This window comes from Entelurus aequoreus, linkage group LG22 (genome assembly GCF_033978785.1).
Source record: "Entelurus aequoreus isolate RoL-2023_Sb linkage group LG22, RoL_Eaeq_v1.1, whole genome shotgun sequence".
NCBI lineage: Eukaryota > Metazoa > Chordata > Actinopteri > Syngnathiformes > Syngnathidae > Entelurus > Entelurus aequoreus.
Window position 1 is genome coordinate 40,618,429 of NC_084752.1, and position 17,937 is coordinate 40,636,365.

General features: G+C 38.8%; 1 protein-coding gene and 1 non-coding gene across 2 annotated transcripts in view; both read left to right on the forward strand.

Moving 5' to 3' along the window:
* Nucleotides 1-17,111, forward strand: part of eif3ba (eukaryotic translation initiation factor 3, subunit Ba) — a 35,263-nt gene extending 18,152 nt beyond the window's left edge. Inside the window, exons 10-19 of the mRNA XM_062033255.1 lie at nt 3-213; nt 291-363; nt 1,624-1,746; nt 1,818-1,896; nt 2,105-2,243; nt 4,073-4,198; nt 7,429-7,506; nt 10,351-10,459; nt 10,543-10,655; nt 16,739-17,111. Of these exons, the coding sequence (XP_061889239.1) occupies nt 3-213; nt 291-363; nt 1,624-1,746; nt 1,818-1,896; nt 2,105-2,243; nt 4,073-4,198; nt 7,429-7,506; nt 10,351-10,459; nt 10,543-10,643 (1,039 nt within the window). The 3' untranslated portion in view covers nt 10,644-10,655; nt 16,739-17,111. The remainder of the gene's footprint in view (nt 1-2; nt 214-290; nt 364-1,623; nt 1,747-1,817; nt 1,897-2,104; nt 2,244-4,072; nt 4,199-7,428; nt 7,507-10,350; nt 10,460-10,542; nt 10,656-16,738) is intronic.
* Nucleotides 1,942-2,023, forward strand: LOC133640176 (small nucleolar RNA SNORD60). The gene has a single exon (XR_009824079.1). It is a non-coding gene; the product is annotated as a small nucleolar RNA SNORD60 (small nucleolar RNA).
* Nucleotides 17,112-17,937: the final 826 nt, after the last annotated feature.

Consider the following 17,937-nt stretch of genomic DNA (forward strand, 5'->3'; position numbering starts at 1 on the left):
AGGGACTTTTCATGGTCTCCGGGTGACAACGTCATTGCATTCTGGGTACCCGAGGACAAAGACATCCCCGGCAGGGTGACTCTCATGCAAATGCCTTCTCGTCAAGAGATCCGCGTTCGCATTCTCTTCAATATGGTTGACTGCAAGCTGCACTGGCAGAGGAATGGAGATTATCTCTGTGTGAAAGTAGACCGAACGCCTAAAGGAACTCAGGTACATTGGGCAAACATTAGGCATACTCCTGAACAATTCAGATTATTTCATTAGGATTTTTTCTTGGTCATTCCCAGGGCGTGGTCACCACCTTCGAAATCTTCCGCATGAGAGAGAAAGAAGTTCCTGTTGATGTGGTGGAGATGAAAGGTAAAAGAGTTGTGACTGTCTACTAGGGATGCAATGGTACGTTGTAAAATGCCGGACTTGTTCCTGTGCGCACGGGGTAGCGAAAATCCCTTACCACGACGCAATGCCCAATCGCCGTTGGATGCCAGCGGTACACGAAATTATTTGTGGTACACTGAGTAGGGCTGGTCAATTAATCGAATTGATCGAAAAATTTTGAGTTTGGCTTCTCAAGATCAGAAAAATAATATGATCGAAAAAAAGATTATTGCATGCAAATTTTTGAGCTTGTAACGGTGAAACGGACAAGTGAACATTGAGTGGAAAAATAGACAATGTCTCCTAGAGCATTTTTGTAGCTGCGGACCGGTCAACGCTTGAAAATTTGTCCCACGGACGGGGGGGGGGGGAGAAAATTAAAAAAACAAATTTTTTTCCATAAAGAAATACAATCATGTGTGCTTACGGACTGTATCCCTGCAGACTGTAATGATCTATATTGATAAACAAAGTATATATTGTGTTTTTTATGTTGATTTAATTAAATAAATATTTTTTTAATTTTTTATTTCTTGTGCGGCCCGGTACCAATTGGTCCGCGGACCGGAATCAGCTCCTCAAATATATCTTTACACTTTTTGTTCAAATCATTTTTTAAATTTGTGGCCCAACACTTTTTGTTCCTGAAATGATCGTTAAAATTGCTTTTAAACTTTATTTCACTCTACCTCAAATTAAAACTGCACTTTAGTGTATTTTCATTGAATATAAGCTATTTGGTAAAAAAAAAAAAAAATCTATTTTGGGACCTCAAGCACTAATGCATATAAGTAATCAAGGAATATAAGGCAGTTTACCATTTGAAAGTGTTGTTAAATAACTGTTAACTTGAATAAGAAGTCTTATATTATTCACTAGAACACTAATGTTTCCCGTAAAATGCAGTTTTTGCCGACAAGAACTTTTAGAGGAAAAAAGTTTTTATATTAAAAAAAACCTACTGAAACAGAACCAACAACTGTACCGGAAGTCTGGTTATCTGTACCGCTGCACCCCTAATGTCTAATTGTACTTAATAACTGCTTTAAAAAAATACATATTTTTTAAAATTAAAAGTTAAAATGTTTTATTATTGTTTGTTGTCTTGGAGTATTTTATGTAAGTTGTTTTAAAAGCACTAAGCTGGATTGCTGTTCAATTTTGTTGTTTCCATGCAATGACATAAAGGTATTCTCTAAGGGAAACAAAATCATCATCTGTGTGCTGGGATTGTTTTGACAGACAGCATTATAGCGTTTGCATGGGAGCCCAATGGCAGCAAGTTTGCTGTTCTCCACGGAGAATCGCCCAGAATCAACGCTTCCTTCTACCATGTCGAAAGCACCGGCAAGAACAAACTCTTAAGTAAGTGGCTCAGCACACTTCTTAAACATCCTCTCAGCTGCCACTGAGTGTGACTTTTCTGGCACCTACAGAGACGTTCGACAAGCAGCAGGCTAACAGTATCTTCTGGAGCCCCCAGGGACAATTTGTGGTTCTTGCTGGTCTCAGGAGGTCAGTTTTTGAGTGTGTGAATTTGTATGTGACACCATCACGAAGAGCCGTTGATGAAAAAAAATTACATTTTTCTGACACCTCTTATGAGAGCTTAGCTCCTGATTCCACAAATTTTCTGAGGCTCACTCTGCTCTCTGTTGATGTGTTTGTATTATTACTCGTCACGTGTGTAATATTCTGTTTCCTATGTTGTTTTCCTGGGTAGCATGAACGGAGCTCTTGCCTTTGTCGACACGTCAGACTGCACCATGATGAACATAGCAGAGCACTACACGGCCTGTGACGTGGAGTGGGACCCAACCGGGCGCTACGTTGTTACCTCCGTCTCCTGGTTGAGCCACAAGGTATCAGTAGAGATGGGTATTGTTAACATATTAACCAATACGTGTACAACATTGGTACTTTTCAAATGGTACTGGTGTTAAACGGTGCCTGAACCGGTAGAGTGGAACCTCGATGTACAAACATAATTGGTTCTTGGACAGGGTTCGCAATTTGAAAGTTCGTACAGCGATGCAAATTTTTCCATAAGAATAATGGGTTCCAGCCTCGACAAAAGTAATAATAATAATAGATTTTATTTGTAAAAAGCACTTTACATTGAGTAAACAACCTCAAAGTGCTACAGTGTATTAAAAAAATAAAAACATTAAAAAAATAAAAACTAGAACAGCCAAATAGCTAAAACTAGTATGCATACATCTAAAAGCCTTTTTTAAAAGCATCCACAGTCTGTGGTGCCCTCAGGTGGTCAGGGAGAGCGTTCCACAGACTGGGAGCGGAGGAGCAGAAAGCCCGGTCTCCCATTGTTCGTAGCTTTGTCCTCTGAGGTTGGAGGAGGTTAGCCTGTCCGGAGCGAAGGTGTTGTGTGCAGGATTTGGGGGTGAGCAGTTCTTTGAGGTAGAGGGGGGCATTTCCATGGGGGCACTGGTGGGTTAGTAGGGAGACTTTGAATTCTGAGTGGAACAGGAAGCCAGTGAAGGGATTTGAGAGTTGGTGTGATATGGTCATATTTCCGCACTCTCATCAGGATCCTAGCAGCACTATTCTGTGTGTCCATATTTTAGTGAAGGTTTGAACACAATATAAAGTGATATGCAGTACTGTATAACAAGGGGGAGATGGATCAACTATCTCTTTATTAACAAGCCAAAACAACGACGACCAGCTGAACTGCCCTCTATGCTCTCACACAAATCACCCAAATCTTTAACTTAATCAACCATATTGCTACAATAATAAACATTTTAAAAAGCAACATTCACTTTAACATTGTCATCGGCAGAGGAGCAGCTGACGAGAGAGAGAACGGAGCACACGGGGGAGAAGGAGAGGGGTCGTGTGTGTGTTCTTTTGGAATGAGGCGCCGCTGAACGAGAGGTGGTGCCTTTTCCTCCATTGTGTTGCAAGTCCGCTTTGGCATCTTTTCCCAGCAAAGTCTGTTCTCACCACAATTAAAAACTTGCTGTGGTACAAAGCTGCCTTCCTCAGTCTCTTCAATACAAGCATGCACAAAAGGCGTACGTGGGGAAAAGTTTCCAAAAGGAGCGATTCGTAAATTGAGGTTCCACTGTGCATATTTATATGTACTTTTGTGTCATTTAAGTTGAACAGACTAGTACCGGTAATTGAAATACAAAATGACAACAATTTAATACGTTCAAAAATAGGAACTCAAATCTCCAACAAATTGTCCTAATTATTGCAGCAATACAAGACATGTGCAATAAACACTTTGTATTGTAATGTTTGACATTCATTATTCCGGGGGATTGACAGTGCACCTTGCCTGTCTTAAGCGCATCATTGGTGCAGAATAAGGAAGTGCTGTGTTGTTGTTGTTGTGGCTACTAGCTAGCTCTGTGGCGCTAGGTCGGCAATAAAGTTTAAAAAGAGCGTTAGACTGTGTGCTTCTGTCGGGCCGCGACGTCACTTTGTAAGATGACACCTGCAATATCACCGCCAAGCACTTGTTGCAGGTTGCTGAGTCTGCGTTCATTTAGCACCAAAATGAAGCACCGCTTTGCTACACGTCAGCAGCCGTGCTATTATGGAAACGGGTTTCAAAGCCCATCCCTTTGTATCTGCAATGTTTTATTGTGATTTGAATGTCTATTGCCGATCATTCATAGTTGTAACTTATCTTGTTGTTATCTTCACTTTTGTCTTCCAGGTGGACAATGCCTATTGGCTGTGGACATTCCAAGGTCGCCTTCTTCAGAAGAACAACAAGGACCGCTTCTGTCAGCTACTGTGGAGACCCAGACCTCCATCTTTAATCAGTGCAGAGCAGATCGCGGTAAGACTTTTGTCAAACAAAGACATTTTTGTACTGGTCACAGCTTTGTCATGTATAGCAACTAAGCATTTAACTGTTAAACTCCACTTGTGTGCTGAAAAATCCAGATGTAATTACATTTGGCGCTATACTCCTAGTATCTAGAGCGGACTAAACACTCGCTAAATATAGTGACTAAGTTGGCAACATTGTTCCCAGGTGCGTCCGAGCTTTAAGAAGCCGCCAGGGCCAAATCAATTTGTGAAGGTCCACATTCATTGATGGTGGGCCCTAACAAATAAATGAATGTATGGCAAACAGCCTGTTATGACAACACCAAAATATTTTCTGACATCTCATATGAAAGCAGCACTGCAGCTCCTGATCAACGCTGTCATTTTCCATCAAGGGCCGCACACTTAAAAGTGTGCCAGGGGCCATTTTAATATCGTATTTTCGGGACTATAGAGCGCAGACGCTTCACCCTTGCTCCTGATGGGTCGTGGTTAGGGCTTTGCAAGGCAGCTCCCGCAATCAGTGTGTGAATAGTGTCAAAGTGCTTTGAGTACCATGAAGGTAGAAAGCGCTATACAAGTAGAACCCATTTACCAGTATATAAGCCTCACTCACTACATTTTAGAAGAAAAAAATATTTAGAGACTCTAAGCCAGTGGTTCTCAACCTTTTTTCAGTGATGTACCCCCTGTGAACATTTTGTTGATTCAAGTACCCCCTAATCAGAGCAAAGCATTTTTGGTTGAAAAAAAGAGATAAAGAAGTAAAATACAGCACTATGTCATCAGTTTCTGATTTATTAAATTGTATAACAGTGCAAAATATTGCTCATTTGTTGTGGTCTTTCTTGAACTATTTGGAAAAAAATATGTAAAAATAACTAAAAACTTGTTGAAAAATAAACAAGTGATTCAATTATAAATAAAGATTTCCACACATAGAAGTAATCATCAACTTAAAGTGCCCTCTCTGGGGATTGTAATAGAGATCCATCTGAATTCATGAACTTAATTCTAAACATTTCTTCACAAAAAAAAATCTTTAACCTCAATATTTATGAAACATGTCCACAAAAAAATCTAGCTGTCAACACTGAATATTGCATTGTTGCATTTCTTTTCACAGTTCTTTTTGACAGACATTTTTAAAAAATCTCACGTACCCCTTGGCATACCTTCAAGTACCCCCAGGGGTACGCGTACCCCCATTTGAGAACCACTGCTCTAAGCCACATATATTTTTGTTGTGAAATTAGGTATTTACACAGAAGTATTTTGTTATCGGTGTCTGTAACACAGCAGTAAACTGACCAGCCAAATAAAACATAAGTCATTGTCATGAACCCACTGGCTGCGGAAGCAAGCTCTCCAATCAGATAAACAGACTCAATAACTCAACGGTGACGTTTTGGTGAATTTACCGAGGAATTCATGAAACCGAAACAATACAAAAAAAATGCCATTGTAAGGCAACACTTGTTATCAATTAGCATATTAGAAAATGCTAAAGGCCCTAGCTTGATTACATCACGATACCATGTACAGTGTTTCCCATAAACTGCCAAGATACCTGTGGTAGTGGGGGCGTGGCTATGGGCGTGGTCACCATGACATCATCGAGTAATTTGCATAATTTACTACAATGATATGATTTTCTCTAAAAAGGCTCAAAAAATGTATACTTACTAATTAATAATAACAGTTTTGTTTTAAACGTCCATCCATCCATTTTATAATATAATTACAATACTTTATGTACATATTTATATGCAGATTTGAACAATAAGTTATTCACTGAAATATATTTATTAATTGTGGTTCTTACAAAAAATATATCTTATAAATATAAAAGCTTAAATGTCTCTTAAAGCTCTGCCCCTTTAATTAGTGCATACTAAATAATTTAACTTTAGCCTACTACTACAACCATATTATTTACCAGCAACATAAAGTGAAACAGAGGCAGAGGTGTCCTGCCACAGTCAGTAACAAATAAACAGAAAACAGTAGTTGTTCAAATACAAATAAGGCAACAAGAGAAGTATCCTACACTTCTCTTTTGTAAAGTAAATCTGAACAGCCTATATGGGCATCTACATCAACTATATGATTTGCCTGAGAAGCTGGACAGGACAAAAAAATATATATATACTGTATATATATATTTTTTTATTTATTTTTTTTTATTTGTGGCGGACGTAATTCTTTCGTGGCGGGCCGCCACAAATAAATGAATGTGTGGGAAACACTGATGTACAAATATGCATGATAACACTCTTACAGACATCACACATGGGACTGTATTGTAAGTAAGAATTGTTTTAGTTATATTGTAAAACTTACAAACGTTGCTTGGAGTGACGAATGAAGAATGCATACGAGTAGAAACGCTATGGACCACTAGAAGACGGAACGGCACTTGTACTTCCGTTTCAAAGTTTTAAACAGCAGGGAACAATGTAAAGGTTCACCCAGCAACACCTGCAGTTAGCAAACTCGTCACAAAAATGGCGATGGCGCCACAGCACAAACAATAACACACCATTTCAGTGTTCTTGCATGTGTCCTATGAAAACTATTTGCCTTATGGCCATCAGCAAAGAAACATCCACAAAGTAGCCGCACCCTTCTATAAGCCACAGGGTCCAAAGTGTAGGAAAATAGTTGCGGCTTATAGTCCGAAGTTCATGGTATTTTTCAATTATAAAACCAATACAATATATAGATATTATTTTAAACTTTGGTGCTCCTTTCAAATTTGGTAAATATTAAAGATCCTGTGGACCAGAAATAATAAATTAATTAATATATGAATTACTGGTACTTTTAAAACTTTTATGACAATTTAATTTTTTATTTTTTGTACTTTCAACCCTTAAATCTTTCGATTAACTCCAGCTCTATCCGTCGATATACACTTAAAAATTGTTTGGTTTATGCCCTTTTCGTCAAAAACAACAACAACGTAACCTGTTTTTCCCCTCAAAAGTGAAATATTCAATGTGAAGTAACTGTAGCCTTGAATGGATCAACCCAATTCATCGTTATTTTTTGTACAATGACAGTATAGTATTTTAAGAATGTTCTGCGGACCAATACAAAAATGGCTGAAGGGCCTCACTAAGGACAACCTTGCTGTAAACAGATGCTCATTCATGGTTCTGTTAGGGGGGAAAAAAAAGATCCTGAGTTACACTCCACATTGTAAATGAGTAAATGTTCATTTGTTTACTGCAGACAGTCAAGAAGGATCTGAAGAAATACTCCAAGATCTTTGAGCAGAAGGATCGTCTGAGCCAGTCCAAGGCTTCAAAGGTTAGATGTTCTTCTACAAAACCCAAAAGCAGTGAAGTTGTCACGTTGTGTAAATGGTAAATACAAATAGAATACAATGATTTGCAAATCCTTTTCAACTTATATTCAGTTGAATAGACTGCAAAGACAACATACTTAATGTTGGAACTGGTAAACTTAATTTTTTTGCCAATACTGGCTCATTTGGAATTTGATGCCTGCAACATGTTTAAAAAAAATTTTTTTTTTAAAAGCTGGCACAAGTTGCAAAAAAGACTGAGAAAGTTGAGGAATGCTCATCAAACACTTATTTGGAATATCCCACAGGTGAACAGGCTAATTGGGAACAGGTAAGTGCCATGATTGTGTATAAAAGCAGCTTCCATGAAATGCTCAGTCATTCACAAACAAGGATGGGGCGAGAGTTACTACTTTGTCAACAAAGGCCTGAGCAAATTGTATAAGAAGAACATTTCTCAAGCAGCTATTGCAAGGAATTTAAGGATTTCACCATCTACGCTCCGTAATAATCATCAAAATGTTCAGATAATCTGGAGAAATCACTGCACGTAAGCCATGATGTTACGCACCTTGGATCCCTCAGGCGGTACTGCATCACAAAGCCACATCAGTGTGTAAAGGATATCACCACATGGGCTCAGGAGCACTTCAGAAAACCACTGTCAGTAACTTCGCTGGGCCCGAGCTCATCTAAGATGGACTGATGCAAAGTGTTCTGTGGTCTGTCAAGTCCACATTTGAAATTGTTTTTGGAAACTGTGGCCGTCTTCCGGACCAAACGAAAAGAACCATCCGGACTGTTCTAGGCGCAAAGTGTAAAAGGCAGCATGTGTGATGGTATGGGGGTGTATTAGTGCCCAAGACATGGGTAACTTACACATCTGTGAAGGCACCATTAATGCTGAAAGGTACATACAGCTTTTGGAGCAACATATGTTGCCATCCAAGCAACGTTATCATGGACGCCCCTGCTTATTTCAGCAAGGCAATGCCAAGCCAGGTGTTACAACAGCGTGGCTTCGTAGTAAAAGAGTGCGGGTACTAGACTGGCCTGCCTGTAGTCCAGACATTGATAATGTGTGAAGGCTAAAATATGAGAAGGGAGACTGTTGAACAACTTAAGCTGTACATCAAGCAAGAATGGGAAATAATTCCCCTTCAAAAATGTGTCTCCTCACTTCCCAAACCTTTACGGAGTGTTGTTAAAGGCCTACTGAAATGATTTTTATTTATTTAAACGGGAATAGCAGATCCATTCTATGTGTCATACTTGATCATTTCGCGATATTGCCATATTTTTGCTGAAAGGATTTAGTAGAGAAAATCGACGATAAAGTTCGCAACTTTTGCTCGCTGATAAAAAAAAAAGCCTTGCCTGTAGCGGAAGTAGCGTGACGTCACAGGAGCTAGTATTCCTCACAATTCCCCGTTGTTTACAATGGAGCGAGAGAGATTCGGACTGAGAAAGTGATGATTACCCCATTAATTTGAGCGAGGATGAAAGATTCGTAGATGAGGAACGTTACAGTGAAGGACTAGAGAGGCAGTGATGGACGTATCTTTTTTCGCTCTGACCGTAACTTAGGTACTAGCTGGCTCATTGGATTCCACACTCTCTCCTTTTTCTATTGTGGATCACGGATTTGTATTTTAAACCACCTGGGATACTATATCCTCTTGAAAATGAGAGTCGGGAACGCGAAATGGACATTCAGTGCCTTTTATCTCCACGACAATACATCGGCGAAATGCTTTAGCTACGAGCTAACATGATAGCATCATGCTTTAACTGCATATAGAAACAAAAAAAATAAACCCCTGACTGGAAGGATAGATAGAAAATCAACAATACTATTAAACCGTGGACATGTAAATACACGGTTAATGCTTTCCAGGCTGGCGAAGGTTAACAATGCTGTGCTAACGACGCCATTGAAGCTAACTTAGCAACGGGACCTCACAGAGCTATGCTAAAAACATTAGCTCTCCACCTACGCCAGCCAGCCCTCATCTACTCATCAACACCCGTGCTCACCTGCGTTCCAGCGATTGGCAGAAGGACGAAGGACTTCACCCGATGCGTTTGGCGGCCCGGAGACGTAGGAAGTCAAGGTGAGGTCGGCGGCTAGCGCTCCAACAAAGTCCTCCTGGTTGTGTTGCTGTAGTCCGCTGCTAATACACTGATCCCACCTACAACTGTCTTCTTTGCAGCCTTCATTGTTCATTAAACAAATTGCAAAAGATGTCCAGAATACTGTGGAATTATGAAATGAAAACAGAGCTTTTTGTATAGGATTCTACGGGTACCATAACTTCCGTTACTCTGACTTCGTCACGCGCATACGTCATCATACCGCGACGTTTCAGCCGGATATTTCGCGGGAAGTTTTAAATGTCACTTTATAAGTTAACCCGGCCGTATTGGCATGTGTTGCAATGTTAAGATTTCATCATTGATATATAAACTATCAGACTGCGTGGTCGGTTGTAGTAGGTTTCAGTAGGCCTTTGAAAGGAAAGGCCATGTAACACACTGATAAAAATGCCTTTTTCGCAATGTGTTGCTGCCATTAAATTCTAAGTTAATGATTATTTGCAAAAAAAAATGTAATTTCTCAGCGTGAACATGAAATATCTTGTCTTTGCAGTCTATTCAATTGAATATAAGTGGAAAAGGATTTGCAAATCATTGTATTCTCTTTTTATTTACCATTTACACAATGTGCCAATTTCACTGCTTTTGGTTTATGTACATGTTTTTAGCGAATGCATCTGGTGCATTTACATGGAAACAATTCTACGGAGCTTTTATTTGTGATGAGTCATTTTGACGTATGCGAGTAGGCGCTGGTGGACAAGCGCAGGGGGCTGATGGATGACTACCGGCGCTACAAGGAGCAGTCCAAGCAGCTCTATGAAGAACAGAAGGAGCTCCGCATGGAGCTCAGAGGAGGTGCCTTCCTTTTAACGCTGGAACGTCTGTGTGGAGTTTGCATTTATGACAACTCATGTATACTTGCATATCTTTTTTTCTAGGGGTAGACACTGACGAGCTGGACGGCAACGTGGACGATTGGGAGGAGGAGACCATTGAGTTTTTTATCAACGAAGAAATCATTCCCATCGGAGATCTCTAGTCCCCTACGCAGGTAAAACACTTCATCATTCTGATCACTTTAAATGTGGGATCTGGCAAATGCAGGACTGTGCCGATAAAACCACCAATATATATCGTGATGGACACGTTATCAATATCAATGAAAAATGTAATACATCTTCAGAAAGCAGAAATAATGAAGCATGGTTGGTTGCATGAAAAAAGGCACTCGCCGTCCTCGCAAAGCAGGAAGTGATCGCTGATCAATGGGAGGGACGTGCTTAACAGCCAATCGCGTCACAGTATCAACTTTCTCTTTTGATTGCGCCATCTTGTTGTTTCGCTGCTGATTCCCTGCATGGAGTGAGAAGGGAAAGTAAAAAAAAGAGTGCTGCAGATAGCGTAGAAAATGTGGATAAAACAGGAAGTCACTTTTTTTTTTTTTGCAAACGGACCGCAGTCCATCTTTTCTTTTCAACCCTCATCCATTCCATATTCGGACGTATGGAAACAACAGGTGGGAACTGAAGTTCAGGACTATATCAATGAAATAAATAAATAAAATGTAACAAATGTGCAACTTTAAAATAATTTGGTCCAACTAGGGTTTTACAGTATACCGGTACTAGTATGGTATTGCAGTACCAACGAAACAAAAACGGTACTATACTCTGAAAAGTACCGGTTCCTGGGCATGACGTCATGTCGTGACATTGCTGGTTTTACGAGCAGAGGAGCATGTTTGGCAGCACACACACACAGAGTACTTACAAGCAGACACAGTGTGTAGACAGAAAAGAGAGAATGGATGCATTTTGGTGTAAAAAGTACAGATAAAGGTGAAGTTATAACACTGAAACACCCTCAGGAAGAGCTGCTATAAGACAAGGCTAGCTAGCTAGCAGCTAACATCCATCCGCATTGTTTTAGCTACTTCTAAATCACTAATCCTCGCCTCCATGGCGATAAATAAAGTATGTTTCTTACAAGTATTATTATCACTGGAGGACGAGGAATAGCTAAACATGCTTCACTACACACCGTAGGAGGATACAATATCTCACCGCCGTCACAATGTAAACAAATGCCATGGGTGGATCTACACCTGATATCCACTGTAATGATACCAAGTACAATAGCGTATCTAGTTGATGCTACTATGATTACATCGATATTTTTTATCGTCAAAAAATCTTTTTCCCTTTTTCAAAAATTAATATTATGTTCACAAACTCAGGAAATACGTCCCTGGACACATGAGGACTTTGAATACAACCAATGTATGATCCTGTAACTACTTGGTATCACATCCATACCTAAATGTGTGGTATCATCCAAAACTAATGTCAAGTATCAAAGAAGAGAAGAATAAGTGATTATTACATTTGAACAGAAGTGTAGATAGAACATGTTAAAACAAGTAGATTAATAATCATTTTTTACAGTTTGTCCCTCATAATGTGTACAAAATAATAGGTGTATAAATGACACAATATGTTACTGCAGACTAATTAGGAGTCTTTGTTTATTTACTTACTACTAAAAGACAAGTTGTCTAGTATGTTCACTATTTTATTTAAGGACTAAATTGCAATAATAAACATATGTTTCATGTACCCTAAGATTTTTTGTTAAAATTAGGCCAATAATGTGATTTTTTTTTTTGTGATCCCCTTTATTTAGAAAAGTATCAAAATACACTTTGGTACCGTACCAAAATATTGGTATCGGGACAATCCTAGGTCCAATAATATTTTAAAAATGATCACTGCATAACATCAATGAATGTCCATACTTCAATAAGAATACCACAGCATATTAAATGTACATGTAACTCCTTGGCATTAAACTTGCAAGAAATAGTTCTTCTCAAGTTCACACCATTGTTACCGTATTTTCCGCACCATAAGGCGCCCCGTGTTGTTAGCCGCACGTTCAATGAACGGCATATTTCAAAACTTTGTTTACCTATTAGCCGCCCCGGGCTATTAGCCGCACCTACGCTACGCTAAAGGGAATGTCAACAAAACAGTCAGATAGGTCAGTCAAACTTGAATAATATATTACAAACCAGCGTTCTAACAACTCTGTTCACTCCCAAAATGTAAGGTGCAAATGTGCAATCACAAAAATAGTAACACTCAAAATAGTGCAGAGCAATAGCAACATCAATAACTCAACGTTGCTCGAACGTTAATGTCACACAACACACAAAATAAACATTTAAAGCTCACTTTCTGAAGTTATTACTCATCCACAAATCCCTCGAATTATTCTTCTTCTTCGGTGTGCTTCACTTGTTTTTTTGACACCATCTGTGATGTGGACGCGCATGCAGTCGTAGATCAACAGGGACGTAGCTGCGTGAAAAAAGTCACCCGGTGTCTTCGCGTAAACGTCTATCAACCACTCGCTCATCTTTTCTTCATCCATCCATCCCTTCCAGTTAGCTTTTATGATGACGCCGGCTGGAAAGTTCTCTTTTGGCAAGGTCTTCCTTTTCAATATCACCGTGGGTGGAAGTTTCTGGCCGTTAGCATGGCAAGCTAGAACCACGGTGAAGACGACTTCTCATTCCCTGTGGTGCGAATATTCACCGTACGTGTTCCCGTTGTATCCACAGTGCGGTTCACATCAATATCAAAAGTCAGTGGAACCTTGTACGCGTGTCTCTTAGTAGGAGACATTTTGTGGTCTTTACAGAAACACACAAATGAAATGAAACGTAATATCCGCGCGCTTCTTCTTCTACGGGGGCGGGTGCGGTTGCTTACAGTAGAAGAAGAAGCGCTTCCTCTTCTATGGGGCGGTTGCTTACCGTAGAAGAAGAAGCGCTTCCTCTTCTATGGGGCGGTTGCTTACCGTAGAAGAAGAAGCGCTTCCTCTTCTACGGGGAAAAAAAGATGGCGGCTGTTTACCGTAGTTGCGAGACCTAAACTTTATGAAAATAAATATTAATATTAATCCATATATAAGGCGCACCGGGTTATTAGCCGCACTGTCAGCTTTTGAGAAAAATTGTGGTTTTTAGGTGCGGCTTATGGTGCGGAAAATACGGTACATTGTATTACATAGTCCTTACTTTTGCACCTTCATTTGAAGATCTTATTGTTAAGTGTTTATTGTGATTTTACTATTTTTTTAACAGTGTTTTCCATGTTTGTGTTGACATTTCTGCCTTATAGCAGAGGGGATTATAATCAGAGAAAGGTTCAATTTTTTCATATATTTTCTTCTGGTCCATATTTCCCATAGGTCGGGGGTCGGCAATCCGCGGCTCTATCTTTAGCGCCGCCCTAGTGGCTCTCTGGAGCTTTTTCAAAAATGTATGAAAATAGGAAAAAGATGAGGGGAAAAAAACATATTTTTTGTCCACAGTATGGTTTGTGTAGGAGGACCAGGCATGTGATTTTTCCGTCTAATGTCGGAATTCCGTCTTTTTTAATCTCGGGGGGGGGGGGAATTATCTTCCGTTTTTCCGTTTTTTTTCCCGACCCTAAATCAAGATTCGAGACGTAGTTTATATTACGCCGTAGTTGATTGGTCGATATGTTCCTTGTGACCAATCAGGACATCTGTTATGAATGATGACGTTAATAACGTCATCATTCATAATGGTTATTACGGCCATTTTCCATATGTAAACGATGTCGGTTCTGGAGAGAAAGGACGCTTTACGAGTAAAAGAAATTGATAAACATGTCAAAAATAAGTTTGGATGGGACTGGATGGAAAGGGAAATCACTGATACTGTTGGGAAGAAGGAAGTTACGACTTTGTTCGGTGATTTTATTCGGAAAATCGATGGTCCCGGAAAGGTTTTGTGCACGTGGTGTCATGATAATATTGACTATGGATCACGAGGTTTCAAGGCTTTGGAAGTACACGCGAAAGGCCAAAAACATATGAAACAACTTGAAGCAAGGAAAACCAACTTTTCACTAGCTGCTACTTTTGGATGTCAACCCAAAGTGACATGGAGAGGAAAGATCCACCCACAAGCCACTTCAGTTGCAGACAGGGTTGTTAATAATGAGGTCAGCTAAAAAATATTTGCTTGCAAAATACGCATGTTTGTTTTAGATATTAACCAATTATTGCTTTGCGAAATATAAATGGGTTTTTCTAAAAATAAAAAGCCATGTGAAAATATATTATGAAATTACAGAAATTCAAAGAGTCGCATTATTGAATCCAGTTAACAATTTATTTGAAATAAATTTGCATATAATACTATTTTGTAATATTAAGTTCTTATGTAGTCTGTTGAAACTATTGTCAGTGGTGTAACAATCTTGAAGGTAAATATTTTCACACTTGTTTCATGCAATATGTCCTCACATTATTATTATTTCCTCTTTTCAAATATGAGTAAACAATACTAAACATGTTTAATTATTTTCATAAATTTGTATCCTATTTTGGCGAAAAGAATGAAATGTTTACATATGGTATTTTGTTATATTTATCCAAAAAAGAAGCTACAAAAGCAGAGACCAAAAGGAAAATGCAGGCTGCTCAGAAATGTGCAAGGAAAGCTCATGTTAGGGCTCTCCGAGAAAGCTAATGTGTGAAGTGAACTGAGGTAATGTGGTAATACTGTAAATAAAGTGTAGATAATAACACTGATCAATGTGGATGTGAAATGAACACAAGATGTAAATATTAGTGACTAAATACTGTTGGGACTGAACCATATACAGTCATTCATTATTATGATTGGGTTATGTATGTTCTATTAGTGATGTTTTCATGTCTTTAAACACTAAAATATTTTCTTCAAATGGTGCTGTCTTTGTTCATTTTAGCATGTTAAATTGGTGAAAAACCAGGAGCTGGCCTTCGTCCCCCAGACCCCCGGAAATTTTTTCAGTCTTTTTCATTGTGGTCAAATCACATGCCTGGAGGACAAACATGACACAAACCTCCCTAATTGTTATAAAGCACATTGTTTATATTAAATATGCTTCACTGATTCGGGTATTTGGCGAGCGCCGTTTTGTCCTACTAATTTTGGCGGTCCTTGAACTCACCGTAGATTGTTTACACGTATAACTTTCTCCGACTTCCTAGGACGTGTTTTATGCCACTTCTTTTTCTGTCTCATTTTGTCCACCAAACTGTTAACGTTGTGCGTGAATGCACAAAGGTGAGTTTTGTTGATGTTGTTGACGCTTCCGTCAGTCTACCCCAGGGCAGCTGTGGCTACGATGGTAGCTTACCACCACCAGGTGTGAATGAATGATGGGTTTTTAACATGTAAAGCGACTTTGGGTACGGTACTTAGAAAAGTGCTATATAAATCCCAGGTAGGGATGTCCGATAATGGCTTTTTGCCGATATTGTCCAACTCTTTAATTACCAATACCGATATCAACCGATATCGATATCAACCGATATATACAGTCGTGGAATTAACACATTATTATGCCTAATTTGGACAACCATGTATGGTGAAGATAAGGTACTTTTTTAAAAAACTTATAAAATAAAATAAGATAAATAAATTAAAAACGTTTTCTTGAATAAAAAAGAAAGTAAAACAATATAAAAACAGTTACATAGAAACTAGTAATTAATGAAAATTTGTAAAATTAACTGTTAAAGGTTAGTACTATTAGTGGAGCAGCAGCACGCACAATCATGTGTGCTTACGGACTGTATCCCTTGCAGACTGTATTGATATATATTGATATATCATGTAGGAAGCAGAATATTAATAACAGAAAGAAACAACCCTTTTGTGTGAATGAGTGTAAATGGGGGAGGGAGGTTTTTTGGGTTGGTGCACTAATTGTAAGTGTATCTTGTGTTTTTTATGTGGATTTAATAAAAAACAATACTGATAATAAAAAGACCGATACCGATAATTTCCGATATTACATTTTAACGCATTTATCGGCCGATAATATCTCATGACACACTATCTGTATGTAATATGGCTTTTCTTTTTTTGCGGCTCCAGCCAGATTTGTTTTTGTATTTTTGGTCCAATATGGTTCCTTCAACATTTTGGGTTGCCGACCCCTGCCATAGGTCATAAAGAATATCTTTTTTTTTTTTTATTTCAACTAATATAAAAAGCGTAAAGAGTTTTCAGCCCTATGTCTAATAAGTCTTTTCCCTCTGGTGCAGTGCATCAGTTTGAGTGTGGAAGAAGGCAACAAGAAGCATCATAGATTGGAGAAGGACTAGGACCACCCCGGGAATTTTGGGCTTCAATCCCAAGCCTCAATATTCACCCTTAGTGACGTCATCAGAACCCGCTTTGCAGATCATCAGCCACTTCCTCTTGTGGAACTTGATATTTACTAACAGCGCCTCCCCGCTCTTCTCAAGGTAACTTCTTCCAGGAGTGGCTCCTCAGCTGGGCCTCTCCATGGGGGGTCCTGCCTTGTTAGTGAATGTGCTGATGTGGCGCTATAGTGGCCTCTATCCTCCTCCTTTCAGACTAGGCTTCCACACCGGGTGGAGGGGGAATAACTTGAAATAAAACAGTCAAGTGGGATTTGTTGGAGTCTTCATTATTATTACCACCTAAAACCTACGCTTTTATTTTTTCTTTCCAATCAACTTTGTCATTCAACTCATGTGCTTAAATACTGTACTTCATCAGGAGGGTTTACATTAAGTCAAAGCATGCAAGGGATATTTTGTTTATATATTTAAATATATGTATGTATATACAGTACATGTGAGTGTATATATATACACACTGTTAATGTATGTATATATATCTAAATATATGTACATATGCATACTGTAAATACATTCTGATGAGACACTTAGTCATATATACACTATATTGTCTAAAGTATTTGGCCACCGATCCAAATGATGAGAATCAGGTGTCCTAATCACTTGGCCTGGTGTATCAAATCAAGCACTTAGGCATGGAGACTGTTTCTACAAACATTTGTGAAAGAATGGGCCGCTCTCAGTAGGGATGATGTTTGATAAGAAATTATCGAGTTCGAGCCTATTATCGAATCCTCTTATCGAACCGATTCCTTATCAATTCTCTTATGGAGTCCAGATAGGTGGTTGTATATGGAAAAAAACACACAATATTTGGTTTAACAAAAGCTCACTTTTATTATATAAGAAAAAAATAAAACCTAATAAATAAATAAATATTGACTGTTACCCCCCTAAAAAAACAAAATAAAATAAATATTGACTGTTGTTACCCAAAGTATATTAAGTGGGATTTTTTCAGAAAAACAAATATATACAGTAACACAAAAACAAGCTGTCTCTGTGATCAATATAGGTGTACAAATAATAATATAGTGTTAAATAAAATCAGTCCCTTGGGCACAAAACTGGACATA